The following is a 22,541-nucleotide window of genomic DNA, read 5'->3' as shown; positions in this document are numbered from 1 at the left end:
AATGCAGAAACACACAGACACACACACACACATATACAGTCACACACAGCTTGCGCAAACAGCTTCATAAATGCAACCCACATAAATGTATAAATATTGATTTATACTTGTCAATATTGTTTTCTTCAGGGCACAGATGACTGCCCTGACCCCTGAACCACATTTGTCACAGAGAAGGTCCAGTAATTACACAATCTGTGCAGGTGTGGAGAGAGCCATGGACTGACTGAAATCTATGAAAGTGGCCCAGATCAGTGAACTCTTGATCTCAGACATAGTTGTCCTTTTCTCTGTCGGAATCTAGCCGAGCAGAGTTTTGCAAATGAATGTTATCTGTACATATAGAAGAGTTTCTCCCGCCATGCGGAGGTAGTGTCATGTAGGCCTGTGTAGAGCATCACCCTGGGTTACTGTGTAGCGGCCGTCAGACTCCACACTAATGTCTTACATGAGCCACTATCCACTCCAGTCAGTATATAACACTATAGAGTTATATACTCCTACTGCTCCTATAGAGTTAAATAACCTCAAGTCTCAGAGAGAGAGAGAGAGAGAGAGAGAGAGAGAGAGAGAGAGAGAGAGAGGGGTATGAGACTGGGAAGAGGGGGAAGAGATATGTTTGTATGATTAATTGCAAGGAGGTTGGAGGGGAAGAGCCATTATGCTTTTGTGGAAAAATACTTGTGCCAGTCCGCACTGCCACAACCCCCCCAACACCCCCACCCATTTGGCAGCAGGAGTCTAAGCGATGTTCAGTTGGGGTGATACTGTATCTCTGAGGGCTAGGAGGCGTTAAGAGGATTTACCCAAATATAGGCTGCCGAACACTGGCCCTTAACTGACAGGGAGCTTTGGATTAGCCGTCCCCGTTTCCAGAATCAAGCACACAGGGGGATAATTAGCCGAGATTACAATAATTTAGAGACTTCTTCTAGGAAAGATGGATGCCAAACACTAGCCAGAGGTCAACATGGCTCATCCCAGAGGAGTATGAATGTACATAACATGTAAAACACACAAAACACATACAATGTGTGTGTGTGTGTTCTTGTTCTCTGCCACATCTCTGCTCCACACACACACACGCACACACACACACACACAGACACACGCACGCACGCACACGCACACACGCACATACACACACACGTGTGTGTGCGTGCGTTCATGCGTGTGTGTGTGTCCATCCTTTACCTCTTTGATGAGGGCCATGAAGCGGTTTCCGAAGCGCCAGGGTTTGTGTCGGTTGCACTGCAGGGAGCTGACCGTGATCTGCTGAGACTGCTGCACTGCCACGGCCACCACGTGCACGGCGTCGTACATGAGCGCAGCGTCCGTCTGAGAGAGAGAGAGAGAGAGAGAGAGAGAGAGAGAGAGACGAGACCGGGGTCATCACGGGGTCATCACGGGCTCATGCCACTGTATCGTAATCATACAATGGTTAGCCGTTCCATAAACCATGTATAATATCTATCTATCTATCTATCTATCTATCTATCTATCTATCTATCTATCTATCTACGTACCTACCTACTGTATCCATCCATCCATCCATCCATCTATCTAATTTTCTCCATTCCTCGCCGTAGTTATACAAGGTCACATCGCGTGCGATTGGTCAAGGCTGTATCCCCCCACCTGTCATTGGACCGGTTCAACTCCCCCGGCTCTCTACCCCCTCAGCCACCGTAACCACGGACACAGACCGTCACAGTTAACAGGAAGCAGCGAGAGCACACAGAGGGTCATCACCACAAGCACGCTCGGTCCAGCACCACGGTCATGCTAAATGGATTTTATCCAAAGCGCTTTAAAATGGCCTCTCATTCACCCATTCACACCCATTCACACACCAGTGGCAGCAGCTGCCATGCAAGGTGCTAGCCTGCTCATTGGGAACGATTTGGGGTTCAGTGTCTTTGCCCAAGGACACTTCAGCATGTGAACAGGAGGAGGCGGGATTCGAACCGCCAGCCCTATGATCAATGGACGACCCGCTCTACCTCCTGAGTCACAGCCGCCCAACCAACAGTCACAGACCGTGACAGTTAACGGGCTTCGTCACATCACCGCGGGACGATGTGAGTTACAGTTATCTAATTACATTCATCACACTTTCTCTCTCTTCATTACTTTTGAAAAACATCAACCGTCCTGGAGAAAATGATATTCTATTCCATAGGAAAGCACGATTGTTCAATGAACTGTAGGTACTGCATGTGTATTTGGGTTGGGTTCAACAATTAGTTAGTCAGTTCAATTGAATCAGAATTTACACTGAAAAAGTACTTGTATATTTCAAACTAGTCCCATTGGAGCACTCTGGACAGCAACTATATATATAGTACTATACATCTGCTACACCAGCCTAGCCCATCCAATCAATGTATCTGCTACTGTAGTCTTGATACCCGCTAGAGTGATCAGTAAGCGTCCATTTAGTCCTTTATATGCCCATTTCCCCCCAGAACATAGCGGCCATGTTGTGTTTGGCAAGTCCCGTCTGAATGATAGCTTGCATGGTTTGGTTATTTGGTATATGGTTAGCAAGCTAGCTAGCTACTAGTGTTGGGTGGACAATAGAACGCACTAAAGTTGGGCAAAGCTGAGCGACAGAAGAATAATTCTAGAGAAGGCTGGAGTGAGGTAATAGTTCAGTGTTTGTATCAAAGCTGCAGCTGCTTGCAGTTGATGAGCAGGCTAGATAATTCTAGAGTAGGCAGCAGGAACGCTGAGGGCGGGGTTCTATCCGGAGCAGTATTTCTATTGGCTGGTGTATTTTATGTTAAAATTAACCAAAACTTAAATTAATTAAAAATCCGTCCCTGTCACGGTCTGTCCGGGACCCCTGCGGATACCCGTGCCAAATATGAACGCTGTTAGGCCAACGGTGTCCGAGGAGAGTCCAGGGACAGATGGACAGACGGACAGCGGGCAGACAGGCAGAGGTTAGCATTTTTATGTGTTAGATGAATCTCACTTCCTGAATTGACTAAACTGAAATGGACCCCCAGTCCTGAGGTGTGTGTTTTCTCTTGGCTGTGGCCTTGCTTGTGTTTTCGAGACGGTGATTATGTTGGCCCCAATGGTTTTAAGTACCCAGACACTCAGGTTGTTCATCGGTAGTGTTCACTGTGTGAATGCCTCTGTCTCGTCTCGGAATCGATTGCATTTGTATTCGGTCTTCTCTCTGTCTCGGACAAAGAGAGGGATGTTATTTCAAGGCCAGTCAAGACCACAACTGCGGGAATATCACTGAACTGCCTATGCATTGTTGAATGTATTTATTGTCTAGTTAATGTAAAGCTTCCCACTTCAAATGTAACCGACAACTTGCCAGATCAATTTGAGGAGTGTCTATGGTTTGCATGTTCCATGTTTTATTGTGAGTGTGTCATGCAGTGAGGAACTCGCGCTGGTCTGGTCCTGGTCTTGACTCTGTCTCGCCCTGCTTTGGTCTTGGTCCTGACTCGGTCTCAACCCTCAAAGTCTTGGTCTTGACTCGGTCTCTATACACGCTGGTCTTGGTCATGACTTTGTCTCAGTTTACGTGGTCTTGACAACAACACTATTCATCAGTATGTACAGTACATCTGTGGGACAAGACTATACTGGGAGGAGGGGTTTGAGATATTGTGTGTGTGTATGGGGGGGGGTCTACTACAAAAACACACACGTATGAAAGTATCCCTTAATTTGAAAAATAGCACTAAAGTCAAGCTCACAGGATATTAGACAAACAAGGATTTAAAAAAAATCTCAGGGCACGACACACCCAGACACAACATCTGATAGCAGGCCGCCAAGCTGAACAACAGAGCGCCGAGAGTAAACAGTCTGCTAAGAGAGAGGAGAATCAAAGGCGCTATCAGAGAAACGCCAGTCATCCCCGCTTCGCCACACAAACCGCTAATAGCAGGGTCCCTCTGAAAATAAAAATACAAATCCAATTAGTGTTTGTCTTGCTTGATTGAAAAGCAATCATCATCGCTCTCCGCGTTTTCTGTATGGAAATCACGCCTGAGGCTATGTCGGAAACTACTGTCCTGCTGAATAAATCACCCTCAGACCTGTCATTTTGCTCACTCTCACTCCTGATTGGGTGCTGGAAAGGTTGAGGCTAAACATGCCGTTGAATGATAATGGTAGGGTGTGGATGCCTTTGTCCAGAGTCAATCACCACTTACGCGCGTGTGTGTGTGTGTGTGCGCGTGGCAGATTATGGACATGACAGATATGATCAACAATCAGACCATATTGTGGGGCCATCTCAAAGACATGTCGAATGAAGAAGAATGTCGGTGCTCTCGAGCTACTCCTGATAAGACCAGCAGGCCCCAGGCCCAATCCAGGGATACTCTTGTCTCCCATACGCAGTGACCAATCAATAGAAGCTCACGCAGAGGGAAACATGGTTTATTTGGGCCGCTTCCTGTCAAAACCTCCGTAAACCTGACAAGAATGCTCTGGAGGCCAGTGACCAGTGAGTCATTAACTCTTTCTCTCCTCATGGTGCTGAGAGGATCTGGCCCTTTCTCATAGAAATGCTATGGAGGGTTCCTGCCCTAAACCCGGCAATTTAGATAAATCCAGCTTCGAAAACATTCCTCCAGCCCACGATGCTCCCAGCAGACTTTTCACACAGTGAAACAAAGGGAGATGCACAATGTCTCTTTCTGACATTAATAGAGTTCAGTTACTTTCCCCCAACTATGTGATGCAACCACAATGAGAATGAGCCCTAGGAATAAAGCATGGGCATTGATGCATTGTATTGTAACCAGTATTCCTGTGTTTTGTAAGTATCTGATGTTGTGCTGCCAAGTCAACCTAGCGATGTTTGATATCAATCTGGAGCAAAAATCATGAATCAGTTGATTATGCATGTTGGGGAAATGCCAATCATGTTGAAACCAGAACTGGGATATTTGATTAATCCAGACTCTATAAAAACCCTTGGTTTCCCTTTTGAGGGAAGTGAGTGGTGGTCAGAGACCACACACACCCCTCACCCTGGGTGAGTGACCAATCACCGCTGTCTGTGCAAACAGGACACACCTTAGTTTCCTGTTGAATATAAGCTCTGGACATGCTAAAGAAACTCTTTTGTCTCTCGTGTTTCTTTTGTAACTCAAAGGATCAAGTTTGTGCTGACTGATGTAAATCAATCTGTCTCAGTGAAATTGCTGAAAAGCTAGATCTCCTCTCTAAGATAGCAATGAGTCGAGGTACAGTAACTTAAGTATATCCACAAACAATTTCAAGGATCCGGCTTCTGGCAAGAGCAGAAGTTTTGCATGAGATATTTGCAACTTTTCACAACTATCCTCAACTCTGAACCATTTCATTTCGCTGTACACCCAACAGCTCTGAAATTGAACTCTGAATCTCTGCTACACGCTATCCAGCATTCATCAATGGTCTACCCTCGAAAGACTGTTTCGACGGGGAAGCAAAGGCGCGATGCCCCCGTCATCGAATTGAGCAACCACAACAGCAGCTACGTGCCTTTAACAGTCCTCTGAGCAGAACATTGTGGGCTTTGAAGTCCATTCTCCAGCACGCCAACATAAGGTCGCAATCCAACTGTTCTCCTGTGCGGTGTTGATACAAGCGTTGTTTTAATCTTAAAGAATTTAGGACAGTCTGTGATAATCTGTTAGCCTGGCTTCACCAGACCCGGTTTCCAAAAATTCAAAGGGTCTGGAAAACTCACAGTTGCTTTCCGAGTCCCAAAGGGCGTTACCAACGGGCGTAGATCAAAAAGCCTCTGGACGCAATTGGATAGACCTACAACCAATCAGCCTTCCTCTGTTCTGTCATCTTATTAAACCTGTCCCATATTAAATAAATGGTTGCAATTGGCATGAACAAATTTCTGTTTGAGCGGATTCCGTTAGAGCGGTTGGATGTCCAGATTGATCTACGGAGTGAAATCGGATGCGAGCTTGTGAGATCAGGCTGGCGACGCTAGGCTAATAATCTGTGACATTTTCATCTCATTTGCTGAGTTTTCATATTGCCACGTTTATCCATTTAATTGTGTTTTCATGTTACTTCGATAACTGATTAGTATAACTTCAATACATTTTATAAGCTTTGATCACATCATTATAGCGTCATATCATGGTCTTAAGGTCAATTGATTGAGTCAAAAACTTACTCCTTCAGATAGAGATGAGTAAATTAGACAATTGATTAAGGTATCAGTTTCCCTGTTCCATGCCATGGGAGGCTGGCTGGCTGTCTGTCAGTCTGACTGGCTGTCTGTCTGGGGGGGGCATCTTGGTTGCCAGCGTGTGTCTTTTCCCCTGTGGAGGTGGGCATGATGCATGATGCGAGCTGAGAGGGGAGATGTGGGAACGGAAGGAAACAATACTGCCTGTTCTCGTTCTCTGCTCCACACACACACGCACACACACACACACACACACACACACACACACACCTACACACACAGACAAACGCACACGCACACGTACATATTACACCTGTCAATCAACCTAGGAGGAACTGAGCGCAGCCTAGTGGCAGTGCGATGGCTGGAGGATTCTGGGTAGAGGTTGAGGCAGTGGGAGGTTCCAGCAGTAGATGAGACAACCATGAGAGGATTCAGGTAGAAAAGCCCAGAGCTGAGGAATAGCAGATCCAGATCCTCCGGGTTTTCTCTGTCTCATGCACCCAGCAATGTTTCGGAGTAAGAAAACAAATTCAGCTGCTTTCACAGGGTGAATGCATGAGTAGCTGGCAGAGACGATGTGAAATAAACTCAGAGAAGAGTGAGAAAGAGTGAGGAAAGAGAGAGAGAGAGAGAGGAGAGAGAGAGGGGGAGGGAGAAGAGAGAGAAAGAAAGAAAGAAAGAAAGAAAGAAAGAAAGAAAGAAAGAAAGAAAGAAAGAAAGAAAGAAAGAAAGAAAGAAAGAAAGAAAGAAAGAAAGAAAGAAAGAAAGAAAGAAAGCCGTGTGAGTTCTGTCAGTAATGGCTGTTGTTGCCTCTTTCTTTCCCCTCGGCACAGGGCTCAGGAGGACCCATCAGGCAGACTCGCAAACGCCTCAGCAAGAACGCCACTTCACTCTATAAACATCTCATTAAAATCAATTATGTCACTCCTGAACGGAATTAAACCTAAACGCTTTAAAACCTGCTTTTCCCTTGTGTCAGCCAATATGAGCATTCACTTCCAACGGCGTTTAGTTTTCGCCTCAGTACTCCCCTCTCCTCTCGTGCAAGGCGAGATAAAGGATTTATTACATCTTTTGAGTCCAGATTGATTCCAGCACTTCTATAAACTGTTAAAATGCCAGCGCCCGACGTGACAGCTGCAGACTGTCCCCTCCCTCGACCGCATCGTCAACATCGCCGCACGAGAAAAGCAGGAGGCGTTATCGCTGGTCTTGGGGATCACGTGGAATTCCTCATTGTAAGTTTTCAATTTCGACTTTCTGGGTTCATTCTGAGTGGAAAATATGATTTTTTTTGTTTGTTTTGCTGAGGAGGACCTCTTGATACAAGAAAAGAAAGACAGATTTATTTCTCAATTCCCTTGAGGAATACAGAGGACACGACGTCAGCGGGGGAGAGCGTGACAGCCCAACACACGCCTGGCCTCGTGGGAAAAGGATCGGGGGGCATTATGCAGATAATCAGCCAGGTGACGGAGGGGGGGGGGGGCTAGCCGGAGCTCCACCAGCCGCTCAGTCACGACGCTTTGGCTCTTTTGATTGAAACATAAACACACGGGGACAGGTAGGGGGACGCTAGGGACGGGTAGGGGGACGCTGGGGACGGGTAGGGGGGCGCTGGGGACAGGTAGGCGATGGCTGGGGACGGGTAGGGGGACGCTGGGGACGGGTAGGCGATGGCTGGGGATGGGTAGGGGGACGCTGGGGACGGGTAGGGGGACGCTGGGGACAGGTAGGCGATGGCTGGGGACTGGCAGGGGGTCACTGGGGACAGGAAGGGGGTCGCTGGGGAGCATCGAGGGGTGGGTTTAGAGCTGCACAAGCGGGCCACGGCTAAGCCCCTCGCACGCACTGCCAGCAGGAGTCGCGCTCCGCACACACACACACACACACACACACGTCTGCACACTTCATATCTGTTCGCAAACACTAATGATGAGTCATGCAGTATCAATACACCCATAGAGAAGCTGGTGAATGGCACACATGGCCATGAGTCACCGGTGTGACTGGGGCGATGAATGAACACAGGAAGTGTAGAGATGTCTCTCTGCGTGGCGTCTGAGGTGCCGGCTGGCTCTGTTGATGAGCTATGCGGCTAGTTTACAGCTAACCCCCCTTTGTTACAGCGCACTGGCACGTCTCTGCAGAATGACGGAGGGGATCTTATAGGCTAACCTCTGTGTGTGTGTGTGTGTGGGGGGGGGGGGGGATCTAGTGGATCTCGACGTCCCGAGGAGAACCAATGGCGGATCAAAACACAGGTGCGGTGGGGGCCTCTCCCAGCCAGAGTTGACCCAGAGCAGGGGGCCGGAAGCCCCCCCCCCCCCATGGTAGAGCCGATTGTTGGAGGTGTGAGCATCAGACCTGGACCCGTCGTCTCTGTGCGCCGGTACGGCCCCAGCCGCTCACAGACCCGATAGAATCACCCCCCCCGACGCCGCCGCTGCCCAAACGCATGGATTAGCACCGCCCGGGGCGACCAGCTGATCAATACGGAAAGTGGTCGCACACAAACAGAGCAGGGGCCCACTGGGAGTCATCCCATCATGGATCTGCTGCAAGGACTGAGAGAGAGAGAAAGAGAGAGAGGAGGAGAGAGAGAGACAGAGAGAGAGAGACAGAGAGAGGAGAGAGGGAAAGAGACAGAGAGAAGGGTGGGAGAGAGAGAGGAGGGTGGGAGAGATAGAAAGAGAACAGAGAGAGAAGGGTGAGAGAGATAGAAAGAGAACAGAGAGAGAGAGAGAGAGAGAGAGGAGGGTGAGAGAGAGAAAGAGAACAGAGAGAGAAGGGTGAGAGAGAGGGAGAGATCATTTGTTTTCTCCTAAATTTTAATTAATCAATGTATTTATTTATTTATTTACTGTTTCTTGCTGTTGCTGTTATATCGAAAACTGATCATTTGTTTTGTCTTGTAGTAGCCTACTGTATGTTTCTTTGCTCTTTCTAATTAATCTTGCTTGTCAATGTCCAAACGCTGGTTTGGCAATATGTACAGTGTTACGTCATGCCAATAAAGCCAATGGAATTGAATTGAACTGAGACAGAGAGAGCCGAGGGTGGGAGAGGGAGGGGGAGAGAGAGAGAGAGAGAGAGAGAGAGAGAGAGAGAGAGTCGAGGGTGGAAGGGCAGCTACAGTAAACTGGGACTGAGGGTCTTGGAGAAGGTAAATGTGTAGATCATAGGCACATTTCTAACACAAATAAACCATATAAATCAGCTTATTTCAATCTCCCACACCAGCTTCTCATGCTGATTCTAAATGTTCTCACTTAGAGGCTCCAGCAGGTCTCTGTCAATGGACAGATGTCCAATATATCTATATCTAACACTGGCTCCCCCCAAGGTTATGTGTTGTCTCCCCTCTTATTTATTATGTATACAGACAGCTGCTGATCTCTTCATGACCACAGGCATCTGGTCAAGTTTTCAGACCACACCGTCCTTGTATCCCTACTGCAGCGCTCCGAGACTGATCATGGACCTGGACTTCACAACATTGTGAAATGGTGTGATGATAATTACCTGGACCTCAATGTCTCCAAAACTAAAGATAGGATAATTGACTTCAGACATAACTCCGATCATCAAGCCAGTGTTATTCACGATGAGGATGTCCAGATTGATGAATCCTACAGTACAGGTATCTGGGAACTCAAATATAGAGTCCATTGTTAAAAAAAAGGTCAGCAGAGGTTCGAGTTGTTGAGAAACTGAACTCTTTTAATGTTAGTGAGAAGATCCTGAGTACTTTTTATGGTTCTTTTATTGAAAGCCTCTTAACATTTTCTTTTATCTGTTGGTTCAGTGGTCTATCCATTAAAGATAAGAACAGCCTACCGAATATAGTCAGAGTGTGCTCCAAAATAACTGGAGTCAAACAGAGACCTGTGTTCTCTCTCGGAGGACCAGGTGGTGAAGAAGGCGAAGAGCATCATTAACCAACCTCTCCATGCTCTGTCTCAGCAGTTTTCGCTGTTACCTTCTGGCCGCCGTTATCATGTTCCTTTGAGTAAGACCAACAGTCACTCTAAATCTTTTATCCCCTCGGCTATCAGACTTCTTAATTCAGACGGTAATCACTTTAAGTAGCCTATACACTGTCCTTGACAGAACTATCAGAGATCTTTTTACCTTTTGACTTAAATGTTCCTGACAACGACCTTGTTGTCTGTTTTACTGGACTGTGTATAGCATGGAATATTGTTGTTGTATGTTGTTGTTGTTGTTCAAATGCTTTTGTTACTTGAGCAAGCTACAAATGAATTGCCCCACGTGGGATCAATAAAGTTGTCTGAATCTGAATCTGAAAGAAGAACAGGCGCAGACGCACGCGGAGGGGCGGAGCTACGCTGGACGCCGTTCTGAAGCGTTTCTTCTCTTCCGAGGCAGCCCCACCATTCCTGGAGGAAGCAGTGCCACCATGGCAACCCATCTTTGACCATCACAAGCACGGCCATTTCTCTAACCAGGCCTGAACAAAAGAACACAGAGAGAGAGAGAGAGGAAGAGAGAGAGGAAGAGAGAGAGAACAGAGAGAGAGAGAGAACAGAGAGAGAGCAGAGAGAGGAAGAGAGAGAGAATAGAGAGAGAGAGAGAGAGAGAGAGAGAGAACAGAGAGAGAGAGAATTTGAATTTGAGAGAGAGAGAACAGAGAGAGAGAGAGAACAGAGAGAGAGAACAGAGAGAGAGAGAGAGAGAGAGAGAACAGAGAGAGAGAGAGAACAGAGCGAGAGCAGAGAGAGATAGAAAAAGAGAGCATAGAGAGAGAATAGAGAGAGAGCATAGAGAGAGAATAGAGAGAGAGATGAGACAGGGGGACAGAACAGAGAGAGAGGGAAAGAGAGAGAGAGAGAGAGAGACAGAGAGAGAGAGAGACAGAGAGAGAGAGACAGAGAGAGAGAGACAGAGAGAGAGAGAGAGAGAGAGAGAGAGAGACAGAGAGAGGGACAGAAAGAGAGACAGAGAGAGAGATAGAGAGAGTCAGAGAGAGAGAGAGGGACAGAAAGAGAGACAGAGAGAGAGAAACAGAGAGAGACAGAGAGAGAAAGACAGAGAGGGACAGAGAGACAGAGAGACAGAGAGAGAGAGGGACAGAGAGAGAGAGAGAGAGAGGGACAGAGAGAGAGAGAGAGGGACAGAGAGAGAGATAGGGACAGAGAGAGAGAGGGACAGAGAGAGAGAGAGACAGAGAGAGAGAGGGACAGAGAGAGAGAGGGAGAGGTGGGGGGGTGCATCACTTATCCCCTCCATTAGTTTCATTAGTGAGAGTCGGGGGCAGCGGAGGTCGCAGGGAGAGCACAGGCCTGGAGGAGACAGCCTGCCTGGATGATCTGATATTTCGGGCCTACTACTGTAGTTTGTGTGTGTGTGTGTGTATGTGTGTGTGCGTGTGTGTGTGGGTGTGTGCGTGCATGCGTGTGTGTGTGCGTGCATGCGTGTGTGTGTGCGTGTGTGTGCCGGTTATTATTTGGGCCCAGACTGTAATGTGATGTGATGCCTGGTGCCCTCGGGGACCCTGGATCTCCAGCGTGATTAAAATCCTGATTAAAATCTGCTCCTGCTAGCCAACAACCCCCTCTGACCCCACTGCACACGGCCCTGGGTCTCCCCATTCACGACTAACCCCCCCCCCACCCCCACCCCAAACCCCCCCAACTCTCAATGCAACCCCCCCCCCCCCACAAGGCATGCCACATGGCAGGGGGGGAAAATACATCCTTGCATGGATGCCTAATTGTGTACGCAACAGTGATGGTGCACATTTCTGTGAAATTGATAGGGAAATTGACTCTGGGCGGTTTCTCTCTCTCTCTCTCTGTGTGTGTGTGTGTGCGTGTGTGCGTGTGTGTGTGCAGCACACACAGCAGCATCCTGTGTTCCAGTCCCTTCATCCCCTGCACTCATCTATGTCTCTGTTCTCTCTTGTCAGCTCCAATTCTCCACAGCTCACAGTCCCAAACCCAATAACACAGAGCCTATTATTGATAAGTAAAACTTTAATAAAGGATCTTTATTGGGCTAAATGAATCATAAAATTGCCCCAGCTTTGGGTGTTATTTCGAGTTGGCACGGTGAGTAACGAGTTTGTTACAACAATGTGGCAGTGTGGGGACAGGGGGAAGGAAGGGAGAGAGAGAGAGAGAGAGAGAGAGAGAGAGAGAGGTAAAGAGAGAGGGCTGAGCTTGCAGACTGCAGCTGCCAATCACTCGGGCTGCTGTGCTCCTCTGCAGTGCATTGTGGGACTCGCGGTGCATAAGCAACAGTGCGAGGCGGACGACCCGCAAGTTGTTATTCATTCCTGTGACCCGACCTCAGGCCATATCCACCAAACGGCTTGATGGTGGTTTCCTTTTCACAGAAATAACATGTCTCCTCTTAAATCTTCTCCCACGAAAGCGCCTCCAGTGACCCGTGGCTATGAATGCAGCAAGTGGCCGTTAGATTAAAGGTGATTTTTTTTGTTGGGAGATAAAATCAGTCAAAAAGAGGCACTTTCTGACACCCCGACGGGAGGTAGAGAGGGGCGACGCCTTCGCCTTCTTTTACGCTTTAGAATCTTGTCACGGGAGCGCGGCTCAATGGACGAGGAAATTGACTGTGTAAAACCTATCATTGTTATGGCTGGCTTTCCTTTGTAATGACAATGTGCACCCCCCCCCCCCCATCAGGGTCCGCGGGCCTCAAACGACGTGGGGAAATGAGTCCCGCTGATGGCGGCCGGCTGCCAGTGAGCGATGGAGGTGCCAAGCACAACAGGCGGGGCTACAGGCTATTAGCTGCGAGCGCTGTTCTGACAATGACCACGGCGTGGGCGACATCGGTATCAGGGCTGGGTGAAGAGGAGGATGATGGGAGAAAAATGGCGGATCATTTGAGCAGTAACAGCAGAGTAATTATTGTGGTTTTGGCTGCCGGGATTGGAACAGCAGGCTCCTGTTTCAATCCCGGCTCTCTGGGGATGTTGAGTGGTGTTCCAGGACCCCCCATGCCTTGTCAATCTCCTGTTGTCCTGATGTGAAGCCTCCCTGACAACAATGGCCAATTGGCAACTGACTTGGCCGTCATTAATGCTCTCTTACTCTAATTGAAAGTAAATCAGATGATTCACCTTCAACCCATCAACAAATGAGCGCAAACACATGCACGCACGCACGCACGCACGCACGCACACACGCACACACACACACACACACACACACACACACACACACACAAACACACACACACACACACACACACACACACACACACACGCACTGAGAAAGAGAAAGACCTTTCAATGATCCCAACCTGTCAAGATTTCTAGGTGATGAAAATCTACCCTACTGGTACAGTCAATTCCAGGTCAATTCCAGGATGATATATTGATCTTGTCGGCCATCTCTTGATTAGGTACAGTACCAAACCTGACATGTTCTCACTGGCCCATTTTCTCTCTCACATGCCTGAAAAATTACACTTCCCTCCCACACGCAAAATGTAAATTGTATATGTATAATATTGCCTAGTATAGCATTACATTGTTCTAAATCTCACCTCAAACGATTAGCTGGGTAGGCTACTAGTGAATCCACATTACATTGATGGCAAAAACACTTGTAGCAGTTCTAGCAGCTCTGTCTGTCAAGTGCAACAGACCACTAAAGTCATATCGCAAGCATGCTTTCTGCAACTCTTATCTTCTAATGAGCACATATTCACCTTGGAGAAATGGATCTGTCGCTCTGGAAATTCATTAGCACAGCCTAATGGATTTTTCCGTAATTATACCACTATTCAAAGGGGTCTTCCTTCATTCTCTTCTGTGAGATTAGGAGTCATTTTCCGGGGCGGGTGCGATATGATATTATTTTTAATCCGCTCCTCTGTACAGCGAGAGTGCATATTTCTACCTCCTCTCCTCTGGTTTGTCCGTTGGCAGCTTGAAACAAGCCCGTGATTAAATGGAAACAAAGACGCAAGTTTCAATTCACAAATTGGAGAAGCTAATCCCGAGCTTAAGATCTCCCTCCGGGTGGGGAGATTGAAGACGCTGTCGTCCGGGGAGATGTTGTTGGGAGGACGGATGATGCTACCGCGGGGAGATGTTGTTGGGAGGATGGATGATGCTACCGTGGGGGGATGTTGTTGAGGGGAAGATTTTGCACCGAGAATTTTTTTTGCAGGCACAGGAGGACCTGTCTCTCAGTGAACTAGGTCAGATCTGCCGGTTGGCTCTGGTGCATCTGCGTGCGTGCGTGCGTGTGTGCGTGCGTGTGTGTGAAAACAGGAGCGCCCTGTTTTTCATTTCCAGCGCCGGTGATTTATCGAGAAGGCGTGGCTCCCTGTGACATTCAGAAAAGCCTTTCTGTCAATGTCAGAGCAGCGTTTCATCACAGTAACTGATCTGCTCCTCCTGTCTATGGAATTACACAGCGCTTTAATTAGTGATGGCCAGAGGGATCGCTCAGTGTCACCGGCAGGCAAACGGTCAGCCAACTTCTTTTAAGCACCGTACTGAGACGCCGAAGTGACTGTCTCTTACCACAAAAAAAAACATAGTGTGAAACGATTATGACATGAGAATATGACATCATCCACCTGCATCAACAAGAATAAATAAATAAATAAATAAATAGACAGACAGACATATAGACAGATAGACAGACAGACAGACAGACAGACAGATAGATAGATAGATAGATAGATAGATAGATAGATAGATAGATAGATAAATACATCTCCATGCACTTCAAACACAGAACTGTCAACAGAATGATCTCCCTTTTTACTTCATATCAAGTTACAATGGAGCATTGATGATCCCAGCAGTGACACAGCCCTCCATCACACAAGGACCAGCGGACCAGACCGTCACCGTCACTGTTAAACAAACAGAGGAGAAGGAGGAGCGGCTGCAATTAGCCTCGGGCTCCCCGGGATCATAAGTAATAATTTGAGTGAAATTAAGTGGCAGGTTTAACAAGCAAGGATAATTTCATATGTCCTTCCTTCCTGGGGGAAATCTAGCCTTTAATTGAGTTTGAGGAGCTTCTTTGTTTGGCCAACAGCGCCAGAGCGGGCTGAGGAGGCTGCAACCTCTCATTAGTCCGTCCTCGGTCCTCTCTCATCTCTCCGTCTGTCCCTCCATCCCTCCACCCCTCCATCCCTCCCCCTCTCCCCCTCTCCTCCTCTCCCTCACTGTGGAGCTTCTGCAGCAGCTCCTGTTGGATGGTGACAGCGCTACGACGTCTTCTTGCAAACACAAATTAATCTCATTTTTTTTCCTCTGGGGATGTGTTGGCTTTATAATAAAAAAAAAGGAAATGCTGGGTTCTGGCTCCCGTCACAGATGTTTATACGCAGTGTGTGTGTGTGTGTGTGTGTGTGTGTGTGTGTGCGGTGCGGCAAACATGAAACGCTCCCTCCGGCGCTGCTTCTTGGTAGCTGTGGCTGTTACTCTGCCGTACTCCCAAAAAAGGGAAAATAATAATAAACCACCCACCATTTTGTGGCGTGATTACTTCCCGGATAACATCTGTTGACAATGTTCCCCCGTGGAAGCTGGGGGACGAGCGGGGGGGGGGGGGGCCGCGCCCTCCTCATGACCCCCTCCGGCCAGCCCCCACCCTCCGCCTGCTCCCCCTGGCCGGAGATATCGTCAGGAAATAGGAGCAGTGGGTGGGTAAGTGTGTGTGTGTGTGTGTGTGTGTGTGTGTGTGTGAGGTGTGAGGCTGAGGGTGGGTGTTATAGTGAGCCGATGGAGGGGAGGGAGGTGGGGGGGGGGGGGGCGCCGGGGGGGGCTACAGCGCTGCCCCAGCCAGGACCCAGAACAACAGGGAACTCAATGGAGTGTTAAATGGGAAATCGTCTGTTTCCCGCCACAGGTTTAATGGCGTTGCCTCCCTCTCTCCCTCACTATGCCTCGCTCTCCCCCTCCTCCCAATTCTTTCCCCTCCACTCTGTCTAATGGTTTTCTCTCACTGTTTTCAGCCTCCTTCTCTCTCTCGCCTCTCTCTCTCCCTATCTCTCTCTCTCTCTGACCTCTCTCTCTCTCTCCCTCCCTCTTTCTCTCTGACCTCTCTCCCTCTCCCTCTCTCTCTGACCTCTCTGTCTCTCTCTCTCTCTCTCTCTCTCGTCGTGGTTCGTTACGGGGTCTCGGGTTATGATGGGCTATTTGGGTCTGTTATGTGTGTGTTGTTGCTCCCATCTTACCAGAACCTCTCTAGTAGACAACCAGAATCGTCTCTCGGTAGGGATTCTTCATTAGGGACCTGATAGGTTCACCACTAGCTCACCTCTCCCACTGCCTCTAGGGAGATTAAGAGTTCCATTTCCCCTCTCGGCTAATGGCAAAACTCATGAGGGGTGTCATCAGCCGATATGACCTCAAAAACACTGTTTGAGAGAACATTTGGGTCTTTTGAGGGCAACGGCAAATCGAATTAGCGCACAGCCGTTAACTTGGCCCGGCTCTCCAGAGCGCTGGACCGAGCCAGTGTGTGAATCGGGCCGGACGGGCAGAAGCGCTTGTCCTCTCCGGAAACCCCATCGATCCCTGAAGGCCCTTTGGACTCTGTTCTCTCTCTGAGTGAGGCAGAGGCACGCAAACACTATAAACAGTGTCTGCCATTGTGTGTGTGTGTGTGTGTGTGTGTGTGTGTGTGTGTGTGTGTGTGTGTGTGTGTGTGTGTGTGTCTGTGTGTGTCTGTGTGAAGCACTTTGAATTGCCTTGTTGCTGAAATGTGCTATACAAATAAACTTGCCTTGCCTTGTGTGTGTGTGTGTGTGTGTGTGTGTGTGTGTGTGTGTGTGTGTGTGTGTGTGTGTGTGTGTGTGTGTGTGTGTGCGTGCGTGCGTGCATGTGTGTGTGTGTGTGTGTGTGTGTGTGTGTGCGTGTGTGTGTGTCTGTGTGTGTGTGTGTGTGTGTGTGTGTCTATGTGTGTGTGTGTGTGTGTGGGTGTTCTTTCTCATAATCCTCTTCCAGATATAAGGAATGGCTGTTGACGGGCTCATAGGATGGGGAGCAGAGAGCTCCGTAGAGAAACGCCAACACACCCACTCCTGAATCCCAAACACCAGATGTCTGGTACAGTGCTGTAGCAGCAGCCAGGAGGAACAGCCTGCAGCCGAGCCAAACCTAGTCCCAGACCCGCGTGAGACACAGGAAGGAACACAGAGAGGGTTTGTTCCCTGGGAAGACTTAAGAGACGCATTCATTAACCAAGCACCTGTGCACCAGGGCTAGGGTTACCGGTGTATACCCACTTCTTTAGTGGTGACTAAATAAGTGGGTGTACTCTAATGGCCAAACTAACTACTAATTAACTAACTAAGAACCTAATCTTAGTGTTTACCTTAGTGGTGTTTAAAGTCGCTGAAATGAAAAAAAGCATTCTGTCCCATTTTGGTTCACATAATTGGTCATAGTGTTCACCTATTCAACGATGTATGCCAAAAAAATTACAAAATTCTACTTTTGTTGTAGTCTTATATCAAAGTATATAATGTCTTACTTCCTGGAAAACGGTATGTCACGTGCAATGACGACAACAGGTACCTTAGATTTTAGGCCAATAATCTCACGACATCCACCCGTCAATCGACGCTATCCTTCTATCGAATCTGTCCAAAGTTCTTAAAACCCGTCCACTTGTCAATGTTCCAATCAAATTTCTCTAAACATTATGTCCCACCCTCATAGCTTGTTTGCGTCGGAAATACATCAAACTACGGAAGTTAGATGATCTCAAACATCCGTTTCTGTGCGACTTTAAAGAAGTGGGTATACTGTGTACCCATGGATAAAGAAGTGGGTAACTGTACTCCATACACCCTCCAACAGCATTGTTAAGACTACGCTGGAGTCAAGGTCTTGTGTTCTGCTATCTAATGTCGTACGAGAGCCGCTAGCCATCAAGCTTCTTTCTTGCCTCGTCTTCATCGTGTGTGTAGTATAGTATAGTATAGTACAGTATGTAGCTCCCACGGTGAGTTTTAATAAATTGGGCACAACGTTTTGGCCAATATGGCCTTCTTCAGGTGCAAGGATGAATACAGTGTGTGGACATTCTCTCTGTCTTAAGTTTATTCATTTTAGTCGAGCACCTGTCACACTTTGTTTGATGCGTACTGTACATTCCTCTGCTGCTACTGTAGTACAGTACAGTAGGCTGGCTACTCGTCTCACACGGTTCACATCGAAGAGCACCTGCTCCCGGACCGCGACACAGAGGAAACACGGAGGCGTGGCTAAACGCTTCATCCGCTCCGTGGGTTTCTCTGAGTTAAGCGCCCGGGTGGAGGTCAATGACTGCTGCCTCGTCATTAACCATGAACGCCGACGCCGGCGGCGCCCGGAGCGCTCTCTTCTGTACCTGAACACTCCGCTAGTACAATACATGACTCTTAAAGAGCCTCAGCAAATGTGAAAATGGCCCGGCCACTCTAGCTGCGATCCAGATATACAGTTAAGTGGAGCAAGGGTCCTTTTTAATGCGTACAGCACAAGTTTAGATTTACAGTAGGCGAGTAAGAGGGCCGCGCTAAAGGGCGGACTGCGCTGAGGTGTGAATCTGAGTCAGTTTCATCACTTTTATTGCCAGGTTGTTTTTACACGTACTAGGAATCTGTTCTGGTCAGTTGGTGCACAACACGGACGGAGACAACATTAGACAGGGTGCAAGGACTAGCCTGGACAGCGCAAAGACAGGACAGTGCCACATACAAAATACAAAAGGGTGCGCAACGTGTGTATATCCTGCGCAGTGTGTAGAACGCGTTAACGTGTGTGCGACGAGCCTCTGCGCAGACTTCCGCAGTAATGACCTTGCGCTTCAGAGACCAGGGCTCTCGTAGGTCTCTCTCAGTGAGACCGGAGCCGTGTTTGTCTTCCCTCCTCACGGCGGTTCAGGTCAGGATCCACAAAGCAAAGCCAAATAAAAGACTTATTGCGAGTCACAATTGTGGAGGGTTAAGGGTGAGATGTGATGTCGATGACGGTGGCCGTATATATTCGGTAAACACGCTGTGTGCTTTGTGTGGGGTTAGGGTGAGGGTGGTGTGTTATTTCCCGCGGCGATGGCGGCGTAGTGAAAGATGCTGTGGCGCCACAGGGAGCCGGGTGATGAAAGGCTTCGCCGTCGAGGTATGAAAAGAGTGGAGGTGAATAAGAACAGATTCCCTGACCCTCGGTCGCCTCGACGGCGCTTTTGATTCGAAGGCGTTCGGCAGAGACCCTTTGGCCCGGCCCCGGCGCGAGCCGCCATCGTGAACGAGCGCGTCTTAGCGTCCGATTCGGCACGGAGCGAGGGATCAGCGGACCTAGAAAATGTAATCGGCCCGGAAATCTGACAGATGTCGGCTCATTACACTGCGTTGAGATCTTCAGTCTGACGTCGCCTCCACTCCAGACGATTTCCGTGGGGGAGGGTTGGATTTCCCCTAACCAACCACTACAGACTAACGACTGACACCTTGACAACGGCGTTAGTCCCGCCCGTGGTGCTGATTCGATAATCGTTAGTCTCTCGGCTGTGCTCATTGGACCAATCTTTTTTTTTATATATATATATATATAATCGGAGAAACATTAGTTTCATGTCACAACGCTAGACCAAGAATCAGTCTACTCGGTGGAGTGGACGGATTCAAATGTCTGAACCCAGACTTTTCAGCCCATCCATCTGGGAAATGCAACCCTGGTCGGAGAGAGGGAGAGTGGGATGCTCGTCTGTAAGATGGGAAAGCTAAAAGACTATCCAAAGGTCAGCTGTTAAAAATTCATGCAAAAAACACAAACATTTCTGACAGCTGTGGCTGATACAGCTACCTCAGCGAAAGGCTTGTCAACTACCGTATCAAAACCCGTTTGAGCAAAACCCGTTTTGATAACTTCACAATCATGTTGACAGGTGAAAAGTTCAACACGATCTAACGCTAGACCGCTGTATTCATCGAGTCATTCTGAGGCAGCTGTTTATGTTAGTATTGGCTGAGAAATTAGAGAATTTGTCAGGTTGAGATTCCTGCGTGTAGTTCACCAGTCTCAGGGAAGGGGGCGCTGTGTCTTGGGAAATGTGATGATGGTTTCTCAGGCCCAGTGTATGCAACAAAGAGGGGTGTTCAGAGGTTGTGCAGGATGAAGCAGAGGGGCTCGAACCCCCCCCCCCCCACGCTCTACACCCCACATTTGCACTTTCTCTTTTGATCTTTCTCTCACCAGAAACATCAATGAGATTCAAAGTCTTTAAGCGATGCGTTGAACGGAGGTCTGGGTCTGAGTCTGGGAGCTCAACGCCGCCGCCGCCGCCATGCTTAACTAGCGGAACGCGTCATCCAGCGGCCTAGACGTCACGCCAGCCCCGGGATGACTTCTTAAACACTCGACTGGATCCGATGGCTTTTCCCCCCGGCGGAGGTAATAAGCAGCCAGAGAACATGCTCCAAGGGCTCCCGGAGCATCTGTTTCATACGTGGGCTTAAATGAGCCTCCCTGTTGAAGCAGTGTATGTTCACCGTAAAACGATATGGGCTGTGCACACAACCGGGGGATTATGATAGCACAGCGCACACGGTGGTGTTTAAAGTATTGTAGGACATGATATGGTAGGGGAGAGCCAGCTGTTTGAGTGTAGATTGAGAGAGTGAACATGGAAATGCAGTTTAGCTGCATACAATATTTGAATTTTCCTAGAGAGAGGCTGGTGCTTCTGTCAGTGTCTGTTAAGACACCCTAAGCCTAACAAAAGAACATTCACATAATGTATATACAGTATATACCAGTGTTTGGAGTAACTGGTTACAAAGTAATGGATCACTGTAATCAGATTACTTTTTCCAGTATCTTGTAAGGGATTACATTTGAATTTTCAGTAATCAGATTACAGTTACTGACCTAATAAAAATGTGATTACTTTTGAGTAACTTACACGCGTATCTGCTCCCTTTCGTTTGGTTGATGTGCGCATGCGGCCTCTGCAGTCGTGTCTGAACTGACTGTTCGGGGTCGAGATGTGCTAAGAGTGCTGGTATAGGATCTGATTTGACTGTGTCTATTATGATCTAAGATGCAAAACTGATCCTAGATCAGCACTTCTATCATAAGTAACTAAAAAGTAATTAGTAATAAATAAAAAAAAGTATTTTTTTCTTAGAGAAAGTAATCAGTAACTTAAGTTGATTACTTTTATTAAGTAACTTACCCAGCACTGATATGCATACATACACATGAAAACAACATGTGCACCTCAATACTGCATGTATCTGTCTGTGTGTGAGTGAGCTCTCACGTGTGCGTCGGAGCGTTAGTGACGGCGTCAGGTGAAGGATAGCTACAGGCTGCTACATCTGGGTGATCGCTAGCACTCGCTCATGGGCTGGCAGCGCTGCATTCTGGGTAACAGATTTAATGACAGCTCTGGGGCACTGCTGGCTGTCTGACTGACTGACTGGATGACTGACTGACTGACTGACTGACTGACTGACTGGCTGACTGGCTGACTGACTGACTGACTGACTGACTGGCTGACTGGCTGACTGACTGACTGACTGACTGACTGACTGTATCTGGACGAGGCCGGCTCATTACAGACGGCGTTTGGCTCCTCTGGCATCCCGCTGAGAAGAGAGAGCAGGAGAACAAACAGAGAACGAACACACATTATCATCTGGATCATCAAGTGGGACTGGGAGGAAGCTCACTGGCTATATTCTGACAGGTCGAGTCCACATAATCAGAGAGAGGGAGAGCTGGAGAGAAGGAGGGAGGGAGGGGGAGAGAAGGAGGGAGGGAGGGAGGATAAAGACTCGGTCTCTAGGAGAGCAGCAGGGTGAGGTGGTAGACAGAGAGGAGAGGGTGATGGAGGATGTGTATCAGCAGCTGTTGCTCCCCTGGGGAAGGAGGTGTCGGCTGGGGGGGTGGGGGGGGGTGGGGTGGGGGGGGCTGGAAGGCGTCCCCGAGGTGGAGGAGACGAGGGGAGCGGCATGGAGGAGGAGGAGGAGGAGGAGGAGGGAGGAGGGTGCCATACCCGCCTCTTTCCTCTGAATCAGGATGATCACTGTTTGGGCGGTAGGCCGTGTCGGGAGGCGCCTGTCTGGGAGGGGACCTGATGGGGACTGGGAGGGGACCTGATGGGGACTGGGAGGGGACCTGATGGGGACACCGCGGGCCGGGAGTCATTAATCCACCTCCCTGTGCTTTGGGCGGGCCGCCTGTGACAGCGCTGCGCTCTGCTCGGCCCGCAAACACGCCTGTGCTGGGCGTGCACGCACACACACACACACGCATGCAGCCACTAAACCCACTACAGAACCATGGACATAGCACGCAACATGCCCACACAAAAAAAGATGGCGATTACTTGAGCAGTTTTCCGTT

General features: G+C 48.6%; 1 protein-coding gene across 1 annotated transcript in view; it reads right to left on the bottom strand.

The window, feature by feature from the left end:
• Positions 1-22,541, bottom strand: part of LOC311312081 (glutamate receptor ionotropic, kainate 2) — a gene marked incomplete at both ends in the record, with an annotated part of 148,148 nt that overhangs the window by 50,683 nt on the left and 74,924 nt on the right. Inside the window, one exon of the mRNA XM_084441950.1 lies at positions 1,195-1,338. Coding sequence (XP_084298076.1) covers positions 1,195-1,338 — 144 coding nt within the window. The remainder of the gene's footprint in view (positions 1-1,194; positions 1,339-22,541) is intronic.

This window comes from Borostomias antarcticus, assembly GCF_949987555.1.
Source record: "Borostomias antarcticus genome assembly, chromosome: 8".
Lineage (NCBI taxonomy): Eukaryota > Metazoa > Chordata > Actinopteri > Stomiiformes > Stomiidae > Borostomias > Borostomias antarcticus.
The sequence above is the reverse complement of the archived record's forward strand: the minus strand, read 5'-3'. Positions and strand labels throughout refer to the sequence as shown.